The sequence below is a fragment of the Andrographis paniculata genome, unplaced genomic scaffold (assembly GCF_009805555.1).
Source record: "Andrographis paniculata isolate CXL003 unplaced genomic scaffold, ASM980555v1 Contig65END, whole genome shotgun sequence".
In the NCBI taxonomy this organism is placed as follows: Eukaryota; Viridiplantae; Streptophyta; class Magnoliopsida; order Lamiales; family Acanthaceae; genus Andrographis; species Andrographis paniculata.
The window spans coordinates 4,859,702-4,884,706 of NW_026137601.1; the positions used below are offsets into that span (position 1 = coordinate 4,859,702).

The 25,005-nt window shown below is 32.1% G+C and overlaps 3 protein-coding genes across 8 annotated transcripts; 1 reads left to right on the forward strand and 2 right to left on the reverse strand.

The window, feature by feature from the left end:
- Positions 1–5,490: 5,490 nt before the first annotated feature.
- On the forward strand, positions 5,491–6,313 carry LOC127262602 (actin-depolymerizing factor 7-like). The gene is made up of 3 exons (XM_051291361.1): positions 5,491–5,614; positions 5,750–6,015; positions 6,112–6,313. The coding sequence occupies exons 1-3, from the start codon at positions 5,612–5,614 to the stop codon at positions 6,260–6,262; spliced, it is 420 nt and encodes a 139-aa protein (XP_051147318.1). The 5' UTR covers positions 5,491–5,611; the 3' UTR covers positions 6,263–6,313.
- A 118-nt stretch (positions 6,314–6,431) lies between these two features.
- LOC127262600 (uncharacterized) lies at positions 6,432–12,365 on the reverse strand. 2 transcript variants are annotated; one of them, XM_051291360.1, is made up of 7 exons: positions 12,347–12,365; positions 12,011–12,206; positions 8,343–8,884; positions 7,933–8,125; positions 7,388–7,452; positions 7,073–7,283; positions 6,432–6,975 (listed from the first exon to the last, which is right to left on the reverse strand). In XM_051291360.1, exons 2-7 carry the CDS (start codon positions 12,167–12,169, stop codon positions 6,613–6,615), a joined length of 1,533 nt encoding a protein of 510 aa, XP_051147317.1. In that variant the 5' UTR covers positions 12,170–12,206; positions 12,347–12,365; the 3' UTR covers positions 6,432–6,612. The 2 variants fall into 2 exon arrangements, with proteins under 2 accessions (XP_051147317.1, XP_051147316.1); XM_051291359.1 differs by lacking the exon at positions 12,347–12,365 and having other exon boundaries at positions 12,011–12,315.
- A 1,439-nt stretch (positions 12,366–13,804) lies between these two features.
- Positions 13,805–22,589, reverse strand: LOC127262618 (tRNA-specific adenosine deaminase TAD1). 5 transcript variants are annotated; one of them, XR_007841175.1, is made up of 11 exons: positions 22,376–22,589; positions 22,178–22,298; positions 21,783–21,973; positions 21,591–21,698; positions 21,355–21,468; positions 20,681–20,847; positions 20,523–20,599; positions 20,328–20,447; positions 15,617–15,787; positions 14,893–14,980; positions 14,089–14,117 (listed from the first exon to the last, which is right to left on the reverse strand). XR_007841175.1 is itself a non-coding variant. In XM_051291386.1 (10 exons), exons 1-10 carry the CDS (start codon positions 22,572–22,574, stop codon positions 14,010–14,012), a joined length of 1,284 nt encoding a protein of 427 aa, XP_051147343.1. In that variant the 5' UTR covers positions 22,575–22,589; the 3' UTR covers positions 13,807–14,009. The 5 variants fall into 5 exon arrangements, 4 of the variants coding, with proteins under 4 accessions (XP_051147344.1, XP_051147343.1, XP_051147342.1 ...); XM_051291386.1 differs by lacking the exon at positions 15,617–15,787 and having other exon boundaries at positions 13,807–14,123; positions 21,355–21,453; XM_051291385.1 differs by lacking the exon at positions 15,617–15,787 and having other exon boundaries at positions 13,808–14,117.
- Between the last annotated feature and the right edge of the window lie 2,416 nt (positions 22,590–25,005).

Here is a 25,005-nt window from a genome sequence, read left to right on the forward strand (position 1 = left end):
TGTACATCAATTTCACAATTCTATTGCAGGTCATAAGTAAAGAATAATAAAATAAAATAAATTGTGAAATATATTTTGTTCTATCTTCTTTGATATATCCACTTTTAATTGAGCAATGCAAACAACATTGTCTTCATACATAATTGGAGGGATTTTTTTTCAGACATTAACCTACAATTCTTTTGAATATGATTGGTCATTGACCTCAGTCAAACACATTCTTGACTGGCTTCATGAATAACCAATTATTATCTATTTTGTGGATCTCTAAGAAATAACTATTGTCACATGTAAATATATAGTCAGTTTGCGACTTTACTTTATACGGGTCAAACAAATATCTAGCCTCTTCATGACCTAATAAGGCCATCTCCAACCCACAATCTCTAATTATGTCGTTTAACTCTAAAATACAGTTATAGACTATTTTTATTCCAGCCCATAATTTTATTTTTTTTCAAAAAAAATATTCTTTAAATCTTTTATTTTATATATTATTTTAAACTATTTTTTATATTTACAATTAATATTATCTTTTAAAAAAATTAAAAATTAATTAATTAATATTCAAAATTTCAAAAAAATTCAAAATTAAAAAAAAAAAAAAAAAAAAAAAAAGAAGAGCACAACACCAAAAATGGCGTTGCTACAACATTTTCACCAAATATAGAGTGCATTGGAGGAATTCATCTCTATTTTATGCACCAAACTCCATATTTGGTGTATGGTTGGAGTTGCCATAACTCAAGTCGAGAATTATTTAAATAAAGTAGACCGAGATCACTTGTTCCTTGGAGATAGCGTTAAACATGTTTAACTTCAATCCAATATTGTTTAGTGGGAGATGAACTAAATCATGTCAATAAATTTACTGCAAATGCAATATCTGATCTTGTGCTATTTGTTAGGTACATGAGTGCACATTGCACTTAGATATGGTACTTTAGGACCAAGTATTTTTTCATCATCTTCTTTTGGTCTAAATATATTCTTGTTATGATCAGGTGACTTAACGATCATTGGGGTACTCAATGTGCTTTATCCATATAAAATTATTTTAATACCTTCTGAGTATAAGAGATTTGGTGAATGAATATTTTATTATCCACATATTCAATTTGCAGATCAAGATAGAATTTTGTCTTTCCAAAGTCTTTGAGTTCGAATTCTTTTTTTTAGATATTCCATGCTAATTGGAGTTCTTCAGGAATCCCAATAATATTAAAATCATCAACATATACTGCAATAATTACAAATTTTGATCAATTTTTCTTTATGAAAACACATGGAATATTGAGTCGTTAGTTTAACCTTTCTTGGTTAAACATTTGGTGAGATGGTTATACCACATGCGTCCAGACTGTTTGAGCTCATACAAAAAAATTTGTACTTTGATGGAATAACATTCTTTATAATTTGATTTGCATGCTTCAGGCATTTCATATCCTTTATAAAAAAAATCATATAAATATCATTCTCCAGTGAGCTATATCGATAAGCAATGACTACATCCATAAGGCGTATATCAAATTTTTCATGCACTGTTAGGCTTACGAGGTATCTAAATGTGATATCATCCATAAGTTGAGAGTATGTTTCGTCATAATCAATTTCATGTCTTTGTGAGAATTTTTGTGCTACAAGCCTCACTTGTATCGGAAAAATTCATTGTCTTCGATTCTTTTTCTCACAAATACTCATTTGCATCCAACTAGCTTAACATCTTCTGGTGTTTGAATTATGGGTCCAAAGATTTGGCCAGAGAGTCTATTTCAGACTGAATCGTATCTTTCCGTTTTGGTTGATCGTTTCTTTTTCGGCATTCATCAACCGATGTTGCTTCGGGATCCTCGTATTTTTCCATTATATCAAGTGTTACGTTATATGCAAAAACATTCAATGAATATTTCCTTTCGGTTCCAACTTTTTTTTATAGTAGGGAAGTTAATTGAATTTTCAATAACTTCATTTTCTTTTGAGACGAGTTCTTTAGGAACATCATCTTCAAGGATGTGTTCTTTGTCATTACAAATTGTTTGAGTGATTGAATCATTAATCAATACCATTTTTTTTTAAGATTTTTATCCTTGGAACCCATAGGTTTGCCACGTTTCAAGCACGCAGAAGATTTATTGGGCACTTTTCATTTGTCCTGCTAGAATATTTATTTTCACCGGTGCTTTTACTACAGGGATATATGACCTGGTGACTCTGTTGGAGTCATTAAATTTATCCGCTAACTGATTTACAATTTGTTGCAAGTGTATAGTTCTTTATACTTCTAATTCACAATATCGTGAACGAAGATCCAGGAAATTCATAGGTATTTTCCAAAAAAATTCCTTTTTCAATTGATTATATTATCCCCTCAATTTCAAATTTTTGTTTCATTGAAATAACAGTCTGCGAATTGCATAGTAAATAGATCACCCCTTAGTGGTTTGATATATTTAATTACTGACGGTGATACATACCTGACATAAATTCTCAAATGACGTTAGGGGCCTATTTTTGTATATTGAGGTGGTGCGATCGGCACACAAATTGTGCATCCAAAAATCCTCATGTGAGAAATATTGGTCTCTTTTCCAAATACTAATTGTGTTAAAGAGCATTTCTGATAACTTGTCGGTCTAATTCGCATAAGTGTTGTTGCATATAATATTGCATGTTCCAAGCAGAAATAGGCAGTTTGGATTTCATCAATAATAGTCTGAAAATTAATTGCAGCCCTTTGATGAAAGATTTTGTCAGACCATTTTTTGGTATGAACATAAGAAACAAGATGTTCAACTGTTATTCCTAAAGTCGTGCAATAATCGTCAAATTCTTGTGATGAATATTCACTAGCATTATTGAGACGAATTTTCTCTATTGGATAATCAGGAAATTGTGCTTGTAATTTAATTATTTATGTAAATGATTTTGCAAACGCTAAATTACGTGTATATACCAAGCATACATGTGACCATCTCGCATGATGCATCAATAAATAACATAAAATATTTAAATGGCCCACATGGTGGACTACTAGTCCACATATATCACCTTCGAATCTTCCAAAAATGATGGGGATTCAGTCTCAACTTTGGTTGGTGGTGGTCTTATTATCAATTTGCCTTATGAGCATGCAACATAAGCAAATTCATTTGAATTCAAGATCTTTCGATATTTTAATGAATGGTCAATTGAGCTTTTGATTATTCGCCTCATTATGGTATTTTCAAGATGCCCGAGGTGATCATGCCAAATAAAAAAATTCATTTGATTGTGTAGACTTCAGTTCTACCACATACATTTCAATGACATTTATTTTGGTATAATGCAAGCCAAAAGACAACAGGGGCACTTTCTCAATTGTACACTTATTTTCATTGATGATTTTTGTAATCACCAAATATTTATAATTTTCCTAATTCATTATTTCAATGTGATATCCGTTTCTACGAATATCATTGAAACTCAACAAATTTCTTCAACCTTTAATTTTCCAACTACCACTTATTGTGTTGACTTTTGATTTTCCAACTTCAGGTAGGAAAAATGTCTTTTGTATTCCAATATTGTGTATGTAGTCGTACTGTCAATTAGGCAAATATTGTGCTCCTTGTAATGTGTATTTTGACACATGTTATCCATATTCTTTTCAAAATAAAACAAACAAAAAGACAATAAATTAATATAGCCGTGAAATACAAAATGATACAAAAATATGAAATTACAAAAAGTAGAGTAGTACAAAAAGTAATTGAGCAATAAAATACATAATATCTTGCACCTTCAGGGTGCTCAAAAATGTCTATTGTATCAAGATGCATTATATCGCTATTTAGGACATCATTATTCTATTTAGCGAGATTTATTTTAGCAGACGTGTTTTTCAGGCATGTCATTATTTTGTTCAACAGGATTTAATCAGCAGATGTGTTTTTCATTTTCCGAGAAGCTAGGTACAAATCAACCAAGTTTTTATGCGTTTTGTAGACACGCGACCAGTGTCCCTTTGTGTCGCACATGTGACACTTATCTTCATAATTTCTTTTATGCTCGTTTTGCCACTTCAAGGGCTTGTATGGTTTTTTGTCATTATTTCAACGAGGCTAGGGACATAAATGTCTTTGACCTCTTCCTTCTCTCCAGCGTCTGTTGTTTCTGCGGCCTAGATTTGCAGACTATATCGCATTCGCTTCAGGGAATGGGCTTGAACCTATTGGCATAGATGCATAATTTTTCAAAAAAAGTTTGTTGTTTTGTTCTGCCAACAAAAGACAGACAATGAGATTTGAATATGTTTTGTAGTCTCTCTCTCGATATTGTTGCTCTAAAAGTAAGTTTGAGGCATGAAATGTGGAGAATATTTTCTCCATCATGTCATTGTCATTAATATTTTTGTCGCATAGGTTCAAGTGTGAAGTGATTCTAAACATGGCGGAATTATATTCAACGACTGATTTGAAGTCTTGCAACCTCAAATTTTGTCGGCAAAGTTGTCCATAACTCCCTTGTGGTTTCGAAACTCATCGTAGATCTCCCATTTACTTTAAAAATTGTATGGTGTCTCCTTATACTTTAAAAAATATTTCATGAAACTCCACTGTGGTTTTAAAACTCAGCGTAAATCCCCACTTTACTTTTAAAAATTTCATGGTACCCCCTTATACTTTTAAAAGTATTGCATGAAACCCTCGCCATGCAAAATATACAGATAAACAATCATCTTCTCATAATACAAGGACTTTTCATGGTGGTGGGGTTTCATGCAACGTTTTTTAAAGTATAAAAGGGTGCCATGCAATTTTAAAAGTATAAGAAAATTTTACGCTGAATTTCGAAACCACATAAAAATTATGAACAATTTTACCTATAATTTGTCTACATGCAACCCCAACTTAGGATTTTCCGGCCCGCTACCTTGCGTGTCACAAACTAGTTTGGAGTCTGAACTAACTTTTATACTCCCTCGTCTCTAAATAATTTAATTGCCTATGGTCACAAAATAGTTTGGAATATGTGCTAATATAATTGTCTATTTTGCTTTACACACTTTTGCATTTTAAATGATAGTAAATTTTTCATAGTTTTTTTTTTTTTTTTTTGAGATAGTTATTTTATAAATTATATTTAAAATAATAAAAGGGCGAAATTGTGTACAAATAAGAAATATATATATATATATATTGAACTTAAAATTATTGAACAACTTGAGTTATCCATATAATATACTATATAGAGAGAAAGAGATAGATGTATGTATGTTATTATTAGGAATGAAGAAATAAAAAGTTAAAATGGATGGAATTGATTTGATTCGATGAAGGGTGAAATCTGTTAAGAAAATAATGAATGAATGATAAGCCTCAGAAAAAGGCAAAATTAGATATGCACCTTCAGTTTTTGTATAGTTTAGTTTGTTCTTTCCTTTTTAATAGCTCTATAAAAACTCCTCAACCACCTCTCTCTCCTCTGAACATTTCTTCCACATCTCAAGGATCATTCTCTCTCTCTCTCTCTCCTTCTCTCCTCTCTCTCTATATACATCTCCATTCATTCATCTCTTGCCTCATTTTCCTCTCATTCTTCATTCATTGTACAGACACACAACAACAAACACATGGTAATGTAATTTTTCAGATTCAGCCATTCTATGATGAATTGATGATGATCAAATGAAACTAATCATCTATATATATATATATATATATATGTATGTATGTGATCTGAGTACCTGCAAATTAATAAAATTGCGCAGGCGAATTCGTCGTCCGGAGTAGCTGTCAACGACGAGTGCAAGCTGGCCTTCCTGGAGCTGAAGGCGCGGAGGAGCCACAGGTATGTCATATTCAGGCTTGATGATGAAAATCAGCAGGTCGTGGTCGATAAGGTCGGCACCCAATCCGAGACCTACGAGGACTTCACCAAAAGCCTGCCTGACAACGACTGCCGCTATGCTGTCTTCGACTATGACTTCACCACCGACGAGAACTGCCACAAGAGCAAGATCTTCTTCATCGCCTGGTCAGTAACTCAAACATTCGAAACGACCTGAAAAAAACAATCAAATGATCAATCCTTAATACTAATATGTATGTAAGCAAATCAAATTCTTTGCAGGTCGCCCGATATAGCAAAGGTGAGGACTAAGATGCTGTATGCAAGCTCAAAAGACAGGTTCAAGAGAGAATTAGACGGCATTCAGGCCGAGCTGCAGGCAACAGATCCCAGTGAGATGAGTTGGGACACTCTCAAATCAAGAGCTCTTTAAAACACACATCGAAGAGAGATCTATCGATTTCTTACCATCACTCACCTGGTCTCCATTTCCGATTTTCTTGCATCTTTATATGCTTTTTTTCGTTTCCATTTCCAGCCCTGTTCTCCATCTCCGCAGGGCGCCTGTTTTCTTGCCCTTAGTCACTGCTGAGGATTTATAATTAGGATAATATCACAGAGGATAAGTATAGAATTAACAGAAACAACAAATGCTACAATGTTTTCATGTGTCTTGTTTTTTTACAGAATATATTATTACATTTTCATGTAATGTGCATTTAAGATCTCACAATCTATCGAAAAATTTCACTCACTAAGCAGATCATTGTATTATGATGGATACTACTGCTGTTTGTTTTGTTTGTCCCAATATTCCTTCTCCCATGCCTCCACTTGCTTAGTCGTCTCCACCTGTTTATCGATGAATGACCTGAGTTCTTGAGGCTTGTAAGGTTGAGGCATTCTGCAAGGGACCGAATACGAAGGGGACTTCACCAGGGATTCTTCCATGAACTTCCTCCAGTTACCATCTGCCGAGCAAACCATTGATTCGGTACAGAGCTCTTTTGCATTGGGAGGCACGGTGGGCTTGTACTTGAAGAGCTTCGCATATTCATTTAGCAAATGAAACATGTAGTCGTAGATGTACTCCATTTTCAAATCCTCGTGGATGAAACGGCTTCCAGCTTCCCCGATCGCCTTTGCCTAGCAACCAAACAATCAGACAGACATTTCAACAATTTAATTAAATTATAATGATTTTTGTGCATATTATTGCAAGTTTGGGACAAAAAAGGATCACCTTGTCCGTATGGTTGTTTCCCCATTCGACAGCAAATTTAAGGGACCTGCATTTATCGTTGTCCCTAACAGGCCAATAATGGTGCTGAGGAACCATGCCTCTAATGAAGAAATCGTGCCATCTCAATGTCATAAGCAAGGTCGGGGAATTGCACGCTAGAATGTATTTTTCACTCACGGACCATGCCCATCCTTCGATATAAATTTTGTACCTAAAATGATTCCCAAAGAACTACTGTATGTTCGAGCAACAAAACCACAAAATCCAACCATGTTTTGGTTTCTAGTGTACTTAATATCAGAGCTAAATTATAACCTGTAGGTGCATTGATCACCAAGATTCGATTCCTTGTATCCTTTTTTCGACTCTTCAACCCAATCCTGGAAATGCATAAAATGGACTTATTAAGTTCTATTACACCCCAAATTTTTTTTTGGAAAAATGAAACACCATAGCAGCATCCCCTTCGATTCACACAAGAATTTCAAAGACAAAATCAAGTCTTCCTAATAATCAAGCTTCTGCCTTTAGAATGCTAATCAGATTGCCGAATTTAGAGTCCTAACATCATTCGATATCCAAGTAATAATCTAAGATCAAATAACCAAGACACATCATATGTGACACCATAACTGCAAATTCTACCCGACAGACCTCCTTCACTACTTCATGTCGGCACACACACATAAACGATTGGTTATTGCTTCAACAATGGACAAAATGCATTGCCTACTTGAGATAAAACTAATACTTTAAAGCATCACCAATGCGAGCAAACAAATCCACAAAATCCCACAGAAACACAACCAAAATTGAGTGACTTCATTTCGTAATCTAATCTGCGAATCGATCGGACTTACTTGAACATAAAGGTGTGTGTTCCAATCTTGCTCTGGTGTGGCATTGCACTTCAAAAGATCACCCCTCCATGGACAGACATGAGGGTTCCCTTTCCAGTAGGCTAAGGGCACTCTATCCTCCCATTTTGTCCTGCTGTTCCCTTCTTTAATGTCCTTCAACACACTTCTCCATGGCCTTATGTTTATCTCGGCCCTATACCACAAAGATCAATTACATCATTGTGTTTCCTAATTTCAATCTTCCTGTTTGCATCACTTTTGTGTTTTTGTTATGAAGAAATCCAGAATTATGCCTCTGAAACCCTAATTTTACCCTTCCTAAGCAATTGCAGTATTTCTACCAATTTCTTTGACGCTTTGAAGCAATCAAAGAGTTGACAGAACAATTTGGCTAAGCAGAGGAACATTACCAGCCCCAAAATGACCAATCGGGGAAGACGATATCCAAGCTGTGCCGATCCGAGCAGTACCGGAACAGCGGCGGCGGCTCGGCGCCTGGATGGCGGAAACGCTTCGCTTCCACGACTGGCCGATCATCGCAGTCGAACATTAGCTCCAAATCAGGCAGTTTTCCCGGATAGAACCTCGCCAGCTGCGCGATCCCCCACATCGTGAACAAAGCGCGCGTCTGAATCGACTCGCGGAACTTCTCAACGTAAACCTTCCCGTCCAAAATGGTGAGCCTGAAATGCGCCGTTGCGCGCGCCTTCTCCACCATGTCCTTCGTTATTCCGGTCTGCTTCCAGTGCCTCAGGTCTTCGTGAATCCATCGGAAATACTCCGGGCAGACCGTTTCCGGCGAAGAAGGGTTGTGGGAAACCGGGTAGTTTTTCGGGCAGGTGGCAAGGGTGTGATTCCATGCGGCGCAGTCCAGGGGATACTCGAGGGCCTTTTCGGGTTTTGCGCTAGAAAAATGGAGGGCATTTTCGGGAGATTGTCCTCCATATTTACCCTGCTCCAGTAGTGAACAGAATATATAATAAATTAGTTTCAAGCAATTATATATATCATATACGCTAGAATGTATTCTCGTTTCTTTTTTTCATAAAAAAAATACTTTTTTTTATAAAAAAAAAAAAAAGAAAAATTTTTTAATTTTATATATTTTTTTAAAATTTATGTCCGGTCAAATAAACACATGATTGGATGACGGTGAAAGTATAATATAAATATGATAATATAATATTAAAAGTGCATTATTTATTTATTTTTATTATTATACTTAATATTAAAAATATTTTTATATTTGTATAATTTACTTTATAAATATAATTATAGTGCAAAACAAATCATAATATCATTTTTTATTATTGGACAGAATGAATATATAATTCATAATATATAATCCCGTGGTATATTTTATAGAACATTCAATTAATGATTATATATTACAATATAATATTACTTACCTCTCTATAAGATTATTTTATTTAGTATTTTTGATAGATTTAAAATAATATTTTTGTTTTCATAAATAACTATATTATCATAAGATTATTCATACTTTTAATTTTTATTACGCAATGTTATTGTCTTTTGTATCAATACACTCACAGAGGTAAAATATATATATATATATTTTATCTATTTTCATGGATATTTTTTAAATTTATTGTCTAATTCAACTAAGACAATAGTTGTGGGACGAAGAAAGTATTAGAACTTTAGAATTAATGTGCTTGTTCACTTTGTGGAATAATTCATAAATATTACTAAAAAAAAATAAAATATAAACGTAACAATACAATGTATAATATATATTTTTCTCACTCAAAATAAGTTAACAATTAAATATAAAATATTAGATTTAATTGTTCAATACTTTTTTAATGATTTTTAATATTTATTTTACTTTTTTATAAAAATTAATATTAGATTCTCTTTGCAGGTATATATAAAAAAAAAAAAAAAAAATTCAAATAAAAATATTTTTAAAAAAAAACTTATTATTATTTTTATTATCAATATAAATTTTTATATCTTAATATAAAAAAAATATTTATAAAAATTAAAAAAATAAATAATAATAATAATAAATAATAAACAAACCCACTATAACAAATGATTTATTAATAAATTAATTTTTTTAAACAAATTCAACAATGCAGTTGTTGCAATACTAGTGGAGGAAGCAGTCAACATCATCTAATTATACTCACTTTTACCAAGCAACGCCCTCTATATATATAAATATATATATATATTCAAAACATGTTCACATCAGTTACTTAATTTATTAATTATTTATTTTTTTAAATATTTAAATTAATGCTTCGTTGAAATAAATATTCAATAAATTATTTTGTTTAAAGGACAATGAAATAAAAAAATACTCCATCCGCTATGTCCACACGTTGCCGTTTCTGTCCATCTCACGTACCATGTCATTTTTCTTTTTTGAAAAATAATTACACACTTTAATCTCATTTTAAACTTTTTAATTTTATTTTTTAAAAAATTTTAATTAAACTAATTAGTTATTTTAATTTTAATTTATAATTATTTATATTATCGAATAATTATTTTTACTAATATATTCTTAATTATCTACTAATTACACTCCTCCTAAAATACCGTGTCTGCAGTGTAGCAGACACGGTACGTGGAACGGAAGGAGTATATATACTAAAACAGTATCGAAAAATGGGGAGTTCCATTCCATGTCAATTTTAATCCCACTAAGCTAAAGCTAGCATTTCAATTTCCACTCCACTTCACCAACAATAAAGGGCCAATTTAGGCATATTTCCAACTATTTTAAATTAAACAAATCAGTAAATAAATAAGTTTGTTTACTTTGTGTTTTTTTAAATTATTTTTATAAATATTATAAAAAATATATATAATATATTTACACATTAACACAATATATATAATATATATTTTAATTTTATACAAAAAAAGACAATAATTTAACACAAAATATTAATTTGGTGTATTATCGATACAATTTTCTATCTCTAATATAAAAATACATGTATTAAAAAACACACAGCAAACACATCCTTAAATACTTTTGAATATATTTATTCATTACTCAACTTATTATTATTATTATTTTTAATATCATATCAAATATCAAATATTTATTATTTTTAAAACTTTAAAACATTTATAATTTCTATATAAATGAAGGCTAATTTAATAAGATTTCAAACAAAAGATAAGAACTGAAAAATAATAAAATAAAAGACACGTTACCCGGAAGATGCATATATACCTACACATATGCACATTAGTGAAACTATGGAAGAAAGGTTTGTTTGATTTTAATTCTAAATCAAAATCCCCATTACTCAGTTTATATAATAATTTTTAATAAAAATATATTATTTTATTTTGTAAAAATCATATCAAAATATTATTTAAATAAAATTAAAATAAATACTCATATTCAAACAAAAAATCAAATAAACACAAGAATTACAAGGCAAACCTTGTTTTTGTGATGAACATACATTTCTTGAAATGTGTATGTATGAATATGAAAGAAAGAAGATCACTTAACAAGGTTAAACTTGTTCCTATACATTTCTTGATCTATATGTGTATATACACACCCACACGGGTCTGTGCTGTTAAACGAATCGAGCCGTTCGTGAACTTGACTCGGTTCGACTCGATTCGGTTCGGTTAAAGCTCGTTCGCGAACGTTAACGAGTCGAGCCGAATAACATAACAGACTCATTTGATTAACGAATTCGTTTAAATAATATATTTATTATAAATATTATATATACATATAAAATTATAATTTATAAATAAATAAAATATTAATTTAAAATATATAAATAAAATAATTTTAAATTTTCTTTATAATTTATATATATATTTAAAAAAATAAGACAAACGAGCTCAAACGAACTCGAATGAGCTGAATCGAGCCGAATACGAACACAAGTTCAAACAACAAAAATTCTTAACAAGCCGAGCTCGAACAATACGAACGAGCTCGAAAGCTTAACGAACGAACACGAGCCTTATTCGCAAACATTAACGAACACTTAAAATTTGGCTCGGCTCGGATCGGATCGTTAACAGCTCTATAGAGAAGAAGAAGAAGAAGAAGAAGACTTACAAAGTGAATCCAAGCAGTGAGTAAGAGAAGGGAAGTTATGAAGAGAGCAATAATTTTGGAGGGTTTGTTGTCGAAACATGAAGAAGAAGGTGGTGATGATATTAATTTGCAACAATTCCACCACTTTGATTCTCTGTATAAATTTGCACCTTTCTTCATCTTTGTCTCCTCTTCTCCATGCCCTTCAATTCAATCCCTTTTTAACAATTTTATTGAAAAATCAAATATATATATATATAATTATGGAGAGACACAGACAGAAATAGAGATTATATATGCAGTTAATAAGGCAAAGTAATTAGCATTAATAAATAAATAAATGCAATGAGAGAGCACTTGTCCAAAAGGGTATGGTGCAGAAACCAAATTCTTCTTCTTCTTTGTTAAGAACTCTTGACTTATTATTGCACTTTGTTTAATGCCAATTCTGTACGTTTAGGACAAGCTATTGACTATTTTACTCAACACCCTTAATTCATTCATTCATTATTTATTTATTTATTTCTTTTTATACCACTTAATATTACTGTTCAGTTTTGAATCTCAACATTACATTAATAATGCATTATGGGGTTTTTTTTTTATTATTTTTTTTTATATAATAAACAAATATAAATATATATATACACATATATATATATAATGAGTAATTAATAAGAATAATTCTGAATACTATATATAACAGCTTACAGTTACTCAAATAATTAATTAATTAAGGTCCACATATATTCAATTAGAAGAGGTTTGAACTGAGAATATATATATATATTTACATGTTTCCATATAAATTGTAGTCTAAGATTTGTTTTGTTATTCCAATTAAGCAACTTAATTGATATGAATTAATTTAATTTAATTAAATCCTCCACCATTTGAATCTTCTCTCAACCATAAATCAGGTCCACTAATAGTCAGTCATAAATGATGAGAAATATAACAGATTATTAGTGCTACAAATTTAGGAATTGAATAAATAAATAATTAATTAATTAATTGTGAGGAAGAAGAAGAAGAAGCAGCAGCAAAAATTAAAGGCGTGATAGGTGGGGATTTTGGAATTATTGGTTTGGCTTTGGCATGGGAATGGAATTGCCCATTTAAATAAACCCTAAATTTCTTGAGGGTTGAGGTCAAGACTCGTGACTCATGTCCATAAATTAGTCCTTTATATATAAATTAATAAATTTATTTTAGGGTGTTTTCTTTTCATCGAGTTTGAAAAAAATTAGTTTGAGTTTGATATTAAAATAATATTTTATTGAATGTTTTATGAGAAAAAAAATATATATATATATATATTTTTATTGAAACCACATAGTTCAAACATTAAAATCTGGAAAAACTAAACTAAAGAAACACACATCTCCATGCTTTTCCATGTGTCTATTTGAATAAATTCATAAAAATAAATAAGTGGGAGTAGAACCGGAACTGCAAGAAAGATTATTGTCAAGTCCAAGGAAGTTTTCAACACGAGTCGAACACGTGAGGGTGGGGTTTGTTAGCGTGTTTGTTTGCATATGCTTGAGTGTTACACCAATATTTTAAATAATAAAATTTTAATTTAAATATATATATATAATACAAAATTTCGATTGAAAAATGTTTAATTTGTTTGAGTTTTTAAATTTAATTTTTTGGTTTAAATAGTAATCTCATGTAATATTTTATATATATATATATAAATTAATAATATATTTTTATTGAAAATCATAAATTTTGTATAATAAAAACTCTGAAATCGAACATGAAAAATTAAGACCGACCACAAGGAACTCATTATAACTTTAACATGACAACAACTTGGTCGAGTCGAGTAAGCACTACAAAAAAATAGTATATTTATAACGAAATTTCGTTTCTAAAGTTAATGTAACTAAATTAAATTTATCTCTAATTTTGTCTCTAATATCATTAACGGAAAAAAATAAATTTATAAACGAAAGAACGTCATTACAAAATTAATATATATATATATATATATATATAATTAACGATCTCAATGTCGCCAAAATAACTCTAAATTGTGGGGTTTCGCCAGCCAGTTTCTAAAATGCCCACTTTCTTTAAACGCCCTCAAAGCTGCATTGTATTCTTCGCAAGATCCCTGAAACTTGGAAAAATATATGAATATATATATATATATGTATGTTAATTATTATGGAGGATTAATTAGAAGCAGATTGGAAAATTCGAGCATTTGGTCACTATCTCACCAAAAAGACTGGTATGAAAAAAAGACCCCTATAATTCTTACCAAAACTTTTACCATTAAAAATATCCCCCAAAAATCTGTCTACATGAGACACTTTTACATTATTCATAAAAGGTAATTAAAAAAAAAAAAAAAAAGAAGCAACTTTAATACATTCAAATTTTTTTAAAACTTCAAAACTTAAAAAGCCTTAATTTTCTTACAACACCAAGGTTACACAAAATGTTGCATGCAGTCAGCATCAATCAAATTCAAGAGCCAGGAAGAGAAATAAAAAAGCAAAGAGTAAATTGTGGCACTAAAATAAATAAATAAATAAATAAAATAAAGGTCTGACTTTAGCAAGAAATCCATGATTTAGCAATCTTCACACTTCCAATTTTGTAAAGGCACAATTCGTAAACAGCGGGGCAGAGGGAAATATGATGTCGTCCAAATGCTAAAAGGGATAGGAAGAATAAATATTTGATGGGACATTGTTCAATTTATGGCATAACACAGAATCCGTTACGGCAAAATTTGAGATTTTGTGTATCAACATGAATATCAATAATGGTTATTCGACAGCTGCATTATTTTCTCTATATAAAATACAATATGCAACAATTCAAATGTTGATGAATGTTACCAGTAAAGTCACATAGAGTCACCAAGATGTTTAATATACCTTGAGTTCTCCGTAAGTGATCTGATTAAGGCAACACTCTGGCAAACAATCTTGCTTTAACGATACAAATAACTCCAGTAGACGCTTCCTAAGGATAAATAAATGTGGGGTTACAAAAAGGGATGCAAGTAGGAAGGCAATCATGAAGAGAATTTGGAGTTGGATTTCTTGTAAGAAGTGTGCACATGTAATTGTATATGACGCTTCAGTTGAATAGAAAACTGCCTGGTTTTTTTCGTAAAATATGCCGCCACCTTATGGTTAAATTAAATGAATTTTCTCAAGAACAAACAAATATGTGCACAATTATACGAGAGAAAGTCAAATTGAGCAACAATTTCAATAGCAAATGTACACAAAATAAATTACATCATGGAATCTAGTCCCATACGTGCTACGTGATCCTTGAAATTGTTTAGCGGCATGCCTTTAGTCAAATGATCAACAATCATCAACTTTGCACTTATATGTTCGATGACCACCTTAGTTTCTTTAACACGCTTTCTTCTGGCTAAATACTTGATGTGACATACTTATTTCGACTCCCAGTTTTATTGCCATAAATACTATAGCAGAGTTGTCACAATACAACTTAATTAGCCTAAAAATAGAATCACCGACTCTAAACCCGAATATAGAACTTTTCAACCATACACCATGTAAGTTGGCCTCAAAACAGGAAACAAAATTAGCCTCCATAGTGGAAATGGCAACGATAGACTACCTCACACTTCTCCAAAAAATAGCTCCACCAAGTCCGTAAGGGATGACTGGATAGTGTGGTGGTGAGCTTGTGACTGTGAGGTCATAGATTCAAACCACTAGTGCCTCCAAGTCCTGCTTGCCACACATGGTTCACCTATTGTGACTTTCCTTGCCGGGCTTAGTCTGCAAGCTATTAGATTTGGTCGGGGTTTAACTAGAGCGCACTCAAAGAATAGCAGCTGCGGATTTTCACGTAAAAAAAAAAATAATAATAAAAAAAAAATAAAAAAAGAATAATAGCTCTTTTGAATCGGAGTAGCCTATCACTTCTGAAACACCAATTTGTCTATACATGAGCATGAAGTCTTTTGTACCTTGAAGGCCTCTCTCACTTTCTTTGCTAGTCAAAACCTAGATTATTTTGATACCTCCTTAATACTCCATTATACTCCATTAGCATATGTATGTCAGGCCTAGTGCAAACGTGAGCATGCATAAGACTTCTAATTGCAAAGCATAAGAAATATTTCTTATATGTACCATTTCAAATCATTTTTCGGGTATTGACTCAAATTGAGTCTATTACCCTAAAACCCTACACTCGGTGTACAAACTTTTATGTTAAATTTTTCTACAACTTTGTTGATATAGACTTCTTGAGACAAACCTAAAATGCCTCGATTTCTATTTCTATAGATCTTAATGCCAATGATATAAGAATTAAGATGCTTCTCTCGTATCTTTCATATCAAAATTCTTTGAACGAAAATGTTTCACCTCATATAAAATACATTTATCATTAGTTGCAAGCATAATATCATCCACATATAGCATAACGACACAAATACAATTCCACTAGCCTTTTGGTAGATACAGTGTTCCGTGACATTTTTTAAAAACCGAATAAAGTGTTCACATCATAAAATTTCAAATACCATTGGCGGAAAGCTTGCTTCAATCCATATATAAATTTATTAAACTTACAAATTAAGTTTTCTGTATCACAAGAGGTGCACCCTTCAAATTGTTTCATGTAAACCTTTCCTCTAGGTCACCATTTAAGAAATATATTTTTATATCCATTTGATGCAACTCAAAATCCAATTGAGCTACTAATGCCATGATCACATAAAAGGAATTTTTCTTAGATTTCAAGAATATGTTTCGGTGTAATTGGTTCTTTTCCTTTGAGTGAATCATTTGGCAACTCTAGCTTTATGTCTCTCAATGTTTCCGTTAGAGTATATTTTGGTTTTGAAGACCTATTTACATTCGATAACTTTTACATCTTCAAGCAATTCAATGAGATTGCAAACTTTGTTTGATGCCCCTTAGAAATCATCATCTTTCAAAGCATTAGCCATAAATTAGATTTTTTAGAATTCATGGCTTGTGAAAATGTTTCAAGATCATTTGCAATTTCTATATTGTAGTTCGATTCTTGCAGATACACACCATAAAATCACTAGAAATTATTGTCCTTCTGACTCTTGTAGATCCTCTCGATGTTTCATTATCATATTGAAGGACTTGTTGTCCAACCGAGTCACTAGCAAATTGTGCAACATTATCTTGATGTTCTTTCCTAACTTGATCGACATGATCATTTTCAACAACTTAGGGAACTTCATTAGTTGATTGTAACACTTGTTGGAACTTAGGGTGCATGGATGATAACCAACCTATCACTGATTCAATGGGTTGAGCCTTATAGTGATCCCTTTCAGAATTAGTATCTTGAAAATCATCAATCCCAGTGCTCAAGTCATTCTTGAGAAATTTGACATTTCTCGTTCTATGTGATGAACAATAGAACCTATATCCTTTGGAATTTTCAACATTTCTAATGAAATACCCACTAATAGTCCTAAATCTAGTTTATTTTTCTTATGCATTATAAATTACCACTTCAAATGGACATCCCCAAACATGTATATGTAACATATTCGGCTTTCAACCCTTGAATAATTCAAAATTTGTCTTTGACAACCTTGGTTGGTATCCGGTTTAATATATATGCAGCCGTCTTTAGTGCTTTGATCCACAAGATTGGAGGAAATCTTACATTTTTTTTTGTTCTGGAACATCATTCTACTTTGGAGAACCAGGCATAGTGTATTGGACAACAATCCAATTTTCTTGAATAAAATTCGCAAATGGACCAACACCTTGTTCATTTTCCGTGTATCTACCATATTACCCACCACCACTATAAAATCTTACGATCTTAATTTACTTTCCGTATAACAAAAAAAATTTTAAAGACTTCCAAAGCTTCATCTTTAGAATGAAGTAATTAATTCTAACACATTGCACAAAAGCTTGTTAGGCATGCGATGACGTTTTATATGTTCGATGCGCCAGTTACCCCAGAGAATCTAAAAGATCATTTGGGTCTCGAATTAGACAGTGGAACTTTGGAATGGCTCGTGGGAGGCCTTGACAACAGCCAAATTAATGCACCACCAAATGTGGCATGTATAACTCAAACATAATATATATTCCTGTTGTATTCTACCTTTTTCCTGGGTTTTAAAATTGAATCCCACAATCTTGAATATTTCAGATAAAGGAGATTTTTAGAAGGATAAGAGAAGAATGTTAAACTAAAAGGGATAAAGGGGGGAAAAAATGTAATTTATACACATAAAGAACCTTGAATCGGGACAGGAATCAAACAGAGTGGCTCTGATGGAATAGGAGAAGTGTAATGATCTAGGTTCAACTACTAAAGGAATAGGAAGGCCAAAAAAGCATTGGGAAAATATACTTGAAACCACAGCCCCAGGAATCAAAATGGCCTGGTGGTGTGGGGATTGGACGTGTGACCGTAAGGTCATGGGTTCAAACCCTCGATGCCTCAGGTCACCTGCCACATATGGTTCGCTTAGTATGACTTGCCTGTCGGACCTAGTTTGCAGAGTATTAGGTTCGGCCAAGGGTTTACTCAGTGCACACTTTCGGGTAGCGGTTGTAGGTTCCCACGTCATTTAAAAAAAAAAAAAAAAAAGGTGGCCTCGATGCAATATTAGACCTTACTTGATGCGTACCCGTTTAGAAGCAATGTGGGCTGTTAAATCAATAGAAACAAAAGAAATGAACTTTCTACTTAAACAAATCATATACTTGTTCAGCCAAAATAAAAGAAAAATGACGTGCTCATTTGTTGTTGGAGCTGAACTAGGAGTACCAAAAGTGCTCAACACAAACTGCATCCAAGCAGTTTTCTACGGGTGTTTTTCAGAGGGTAAGGTGCCAATGATTGGATCTCCACCAACCACATGTAGTGATGCACTGAAAACTACGACTAAAAATGTGGGGGTCATCGGAATGTAAGAATAAAAATGTGTCTGTCGCCACGTTGCAAAAATGCAGCCATCGCCATTAACGGCTGCGGGAGAGAAAATCTGAGTCAAAAGCTAAATGGTTTGATCAATGACTTAAACTCGCCATTGATCTCTAAAAACTTGGTGCATTATAACATGCCAACCCTGATACTCGAATGAAGGGTATTCTTCATTCTATCTTTGTTATTTTTGGGTTAGGAATCAGGATCATAGACAGCTAAACTTAGGTTTACCAATTCTACCGCTTCATCTACGGATAAGAAAAAATGATGTACTATATGGATACTTTTGGGGGTTGGCTCTAACAGTGGAATAACTTCCCATTCGTCTTGTTGGTACAACATTGGAAGAAGATATAAGAAACACAAATTTGATTTGAGAGTTAAGAAGACGAAAAAGACAGATCGAGATTTCAGGGATAGCACAAGGTTGGCAATGAATATTGAAGCATTTGAAGAAATGCTAATTAAAGAATGTAAATACCAACATGTTTTTCAGTCACTGGCATATTGAATAGATAAGACGTCATCGCATACCTAACAATCTCTTGCACAATTAGTTGGGCGCTGTAGTCAAACAATTTGATTCGGTGATACTGAAAATGAATCTGACGTGAAATGGATCTCACAATAACTCATTTTTCATATCATCATTCTACCTGTGCAATCAGATCCGATGATTCTATAACATGACCCATCGGGGCAGTTTTTTCCTTTGTCTCCAAACTGCCACATCTTTATCAAAGCGTTGGTTGTTTGCACTCAAGTTTTTTGAAGCGGTTCCCACCATCATAAATAGATAGTTATTTTGAATACAAACTTACCTTTCTCCACAAAAGTCTTATGACGGTTGCAAATAATAACAAGAAGTTGCAACCTCCATAGCCAATGTGTGCCTTTAAATAGCTACCAAAAATACTATTTTCCCTCATCTCTTCTCCATATGAATCAAACACACTATTACAATTTTAATATTCTCTTATCCTTTGCCTCCCCACCCTTCCATTAAAATCCCTTCCCTCCCCTTCCCTCATTTGAACCAAACAGATCCTTTAGAAAAAAAAGAACCAAACGAGGTCATTGTAATTTTTTTCCTCCCCTCCCCTCCCTTCTCCATTATCCTCAAACCAAACATAAATTGTCTTGAGGATCACCATTTACGTCACTTGTTTTTAAACTCTATAGTGCTCTTTTATTCGAATTTAGGAGATTTTTTATTTCCCAATTCAAAGTATCAAGTCCAAATATATATTTGGATTTCACTCTTTGTTGGCTAACCGAGAGCATTACCTTACCCACAATATGACAATGTAGAATTCAACAATATATACAGGGAACAGGAAATTCTAACTCTAATAGATTGATAGTAATATTTTACACTTACTTGCATAAAGAAGACTCTGTAGACGGGGATAGTGCACCTTTTGCAGAGGTTCCCTGTTTTCTACCAGTTGTTCCAAGAATAACTTCATGCAAACCAGAAGTATTCCAGCATATTGAATACCTACACATACATGAGATTACAAACCCAGAGAAAACTATGAGAAAGCAATTTTACTGCATTGAATATAGTGCTCACCCGCAAGTTAAGGTTTCAAGAGTTGTCTCACAATGTTGGAATTCCTTAGGCGGCGTTGGAGCTACAAAGAAGAGTGGCTGTCAATCAAAGAGACAATAAAATTTTATGAGATACTTCAAAAATTCTATGCTACAGGCATGTGGACATTCCGTCACAACCTTATTCACTCGAAAGGGTTCAATTAAATGGTCAGCCAAGGGAAGAACCCGTTCATGTAAAGATCTTCTAAGTTGGTTAGTTGCAAAGTTTCCAGAATCGAATTGCGATATACCCACTGTTACAGAGGATATATAAACTGGTTCCAGGAAGCAGGAGAGTAGTGCTCCTGAGCCAAAGAAAATGTCCAGTCAAAACAAATCTTACCAATGATTTCAATATAAATGCAATTATCAGCACTTCTTTGATATTCCAATGTTTTTCCTATAAGGGCAAATTCCAATGTAAAACTGCTGCGTTACAATTTTAATTTCAACAGAAAGTAATCATCTGGAAGGTGTATCTCCAAAGACTGACAGTGCTTTTTTTCATCAAGGGGGTAAATATAGCAGGACAGGATATAATTTACCAAACTACCACATTAAGCCAAATTTCAACCTATATTGCCCTATAGAACCTTCAAACAGGCCTTTTCTCACAATATCTTCAGATCTCATAAACCAGTTAAAGATTATCACTTGCCATATTCAGTCAATTGCTAGGAAAGAATTGCCATGCATCAGACACAGCACAGCAATTGAGATGTCTATAACAGTAAGAAGCATTCAAGGCATGAAATACCCTAAATTTCACTGATAAAACGACACAAGATAAATTAGAATAGCCAGATGTGAACCTTGAACTCCAACAACATTCCAGCGAGCAATCTTGTCAGAGCAGCTCACAGACAGAGTAGTATCTCCTCGACCAGGCTTCCTATGAACTGAGCCAGTAACTTCAGAAGAAGAAACTGGAGGTGAAACCTTGATTTTATCAATATATTCATTCAGAAGAGAACCATATTTTAATGCAAAGGCAATCTATTATAGATAATTAGTCAAAACACAGATTAGTGAAAATGACCAGAATTACCATCTTGCCTTGCAGAGCATTCTTGAGTGAAGTTTTCTATATTACTTTTTTCTGAAGAACTGTTGCTGAGAGATGTAAACATCTGAGAATTGAGAGATGCACCTCCACCTAAAAATACAAATTAATCATAATATTTGAGTAATTAGGGTAGATCATACGGCACAAATGACCAAGTGCAGCACATCTACCTACATGGCAATTGTGAAACATATAGGTGCAGCTGCCAATTTGGTTTCAATTTGAGTTTTCCTTGATTGAGTTGCTCTGATTTAAAAGAGAAAGCCGAGATGCTCTCGTCATCAATTCTCAACTTCAAGTTTCCATTAGTATGGTTGAGCTTTCTAAACTTATTTGTGATGATTTCAATCTGTTTGTACAAATACCTGTGAAATTTAATACTAACTTTTACTAAGATAATATTGATTAATGGTCATCAAGTGAGTAGCAAATGACTAACGTCACCTCCATGAATGAACAGATGTTTCCTTCAGGAAGACTTCGAAGAACAGCATTTACCACTTAATTTCCACACACACACACACAAACAAAATAAAGAAAACATTATTTTCAGAAAATGAGGTCTCAACCTGATAAGAGATCTTCTGGCTATAACTTCAGCATGTGAATCATTAACAACGTCGCCTCTCAAACTCCGCCGAGTGTGCCCAATGCATTTCGTGCCCGTCCCCAAAGCCACCACTTGTAATTCTTAACATAAATTCCACGATCAGAATCAACAATACCGTATAGTTTCAGTTCCCACTGCAGCGAATAATGCTACTAACCTTGAGACGGATTGGAGAGCAGAAAAGCGGCTAAAACGGTGACTTCTCTTCCCTGAGGCTTCCCCTTCTTCGGAAGAGAATTATAGACTGAAATGACCTCTTCTGAGACTCTTCTGCCCCACGTCTTCTCCGCGGGACTCGCCGTGGCCTTCGGCGGAGCCAGGGGAGGAATCGTTTCAGAGCCGGGAACTGAATCCATCCGCTCCGCATATCACTTCATAGACAGACAGACCACATGTATTGGTTATTGAAGGTTTGACAGTAGGGCATGAAGTAGGTGGGCCTTTCGGCCCATTACGACCCATTAAATATTGTCTATGTTTATTTTGCCCAAATTATTTTTATTTTTTTATTTTTAATATAGCATTTTGAGTTGTTTTATGCCATTATTTTTTCAACCTGGAAAAATGTTCTGACCGGTGAATTGAGACGTAGACATAGACGGCGAAAGCATACAACCGAGAAGGATCTGGGCGGAAGAAGAAAAAACAATAAATAGATAATATGAGAAAATATATCAAAAAAAAATGTCAGAATAAACTCCTATTTTCTACCATTGGTGTAAGCTAAGGGAGAATTAAGGAGGAGAAAGAAAAGAGAATTGAAAAGAAGAAAATTAAATAATAATAATAATAATAATAATAATAATAGTGATAATAATAATATAAAAATAATTATTATTTTCTCAGTCATCAATAAATTGTCAGATAAATTATAATTATTAAATAATTAAAAATATATTAATAAAACATAGATTAAAATAAATTATAAATTATGAATTTTAAAATATAATTAAAATATGTAATTATATTTTTTTAAAAGATAAATAAATTATGCAGAACAGAAAAAAATTTTAAAAAAATAAAATAAAAAAATTGAACAATTTATGTGAGACTCTGGACGGAGACCTCAGTAAGGGTGTAGGGGAACTACGGAACTACCGTTGTACCTGTACGACGAATTTGAGATATGACAAAATCAAAGTTACAGATAAGATAATACTGAAATCGAATATTAAGTATAAATCAAATCCGAGCATCGCATAGATGCAATTTCTTTGAAGCGAATTCGGTCGCCACCGATCGCTCCCATGATAGAAAGAATTTAACGTAATTACAGATTCGCGAACCGAATCAAGAAAACAAAAAGTTATATTTGATTGCAGAGAAAAAAAATTTTGGTTTTTGGAAATCCTACGAGATTATTATTATTTTTTTTTTGCCAAAAAAAAAATTGATTTACACCCTAGTGATGTAATGCACGTATTTAACAATTTCACAACAAAATTCATTTATCCAATAATTGACATGAATGAGTCAATTAACATTCAAATTCAAAATTAAATTTTGTAAAATTTAATTTAATTTATTGGGCTTGCCCATGTAGTCCATTGTTGATATATATAGATATATTAATCCAACCAAATTTTTTTATTTATTATATGGAGTGAGAAGTTAATACACTGAATTTGTTTGTATTTCTCGTGTGAAAGTTTGAATTTTTTTGGAAATTGGATGCAGTTTTTTTAAAGTAAAAATAAGTTTTTTTTCTACTCTATTTATGTAATTTTGCCACCTAATTCAAATAATTTACTCTATTTTATTCCTAAATTCGTTATTTTTAAATTTATAATATTATATAATCATTTTAATTATAAATATTTTACATAAATAAATATAAATTTTTATTCAAAATGCTACTACAGCCATATATATATATATATTTTTTTCTTATTTCTATTTATTTATTTATTTTCGTAATTTCACTATAATGTCAAATGAAATAAGAAAAAAATAAAGTGTCGTTGAATTAATTATAGTGAATTGATGAGTAGATTTTTCTAATTTTTTTTACATATAAATAATTTAACCACCGATTCAAATAAAATAAAAAATATTAACGGTTCAAAATATGTTAAAACTAAAATTAAATAGAAAACAATAAACATAAAAATAACATAACAAATTTGACAACTTAAAATTCAAAAGCTAGTTCTATCACTGCATGGTGCGGGGGTGGACAAAAGAAATAAAGAAGAAGGGGAGGAAGTTGGGGAAGGAGCAGTGTAGAAATGGTTGGGGTTGGGGATAGAGATAGGGTTTGACAGAGGTGCTATGCACGAGGCAATCAACGAAAATAGAAATTACAATGTTAATATAATAATTCCTTCGTTCGATTTTAAGGGTCATATTTACCTTTTTGCGTCATTGTATTTAATATTATATACATTCTTATATTTGTATAATTTTTTATACAAATGTCATTTTATTACTATTATAAGACACTAATAAAAATATTTTTGTAATTTTTTCTTAATTTATACTACACTTTTTTTACGAATTCCTACGTTGTTAAAAACAAAAAAAAATTACAAAAGAAATACTGCTTTAATTTTCAACATATCTATTTCATTAACATATAAGTATCATTTTGTTTTAACAATTACCAATTCTTTTGATTTTTTTATAAAATATGATAATTTTTAAATGCTTGTGTTTATTTTGCTCTTTTAATATTATAATAAATTATTTTAGTTTCATATCAATGTATTTGAATTTTATTTCATCAATGAATATATTTTAGTTTTCTTAAACGGATGATGTTTTCTGTAATAAAAATTCAATTTCAGT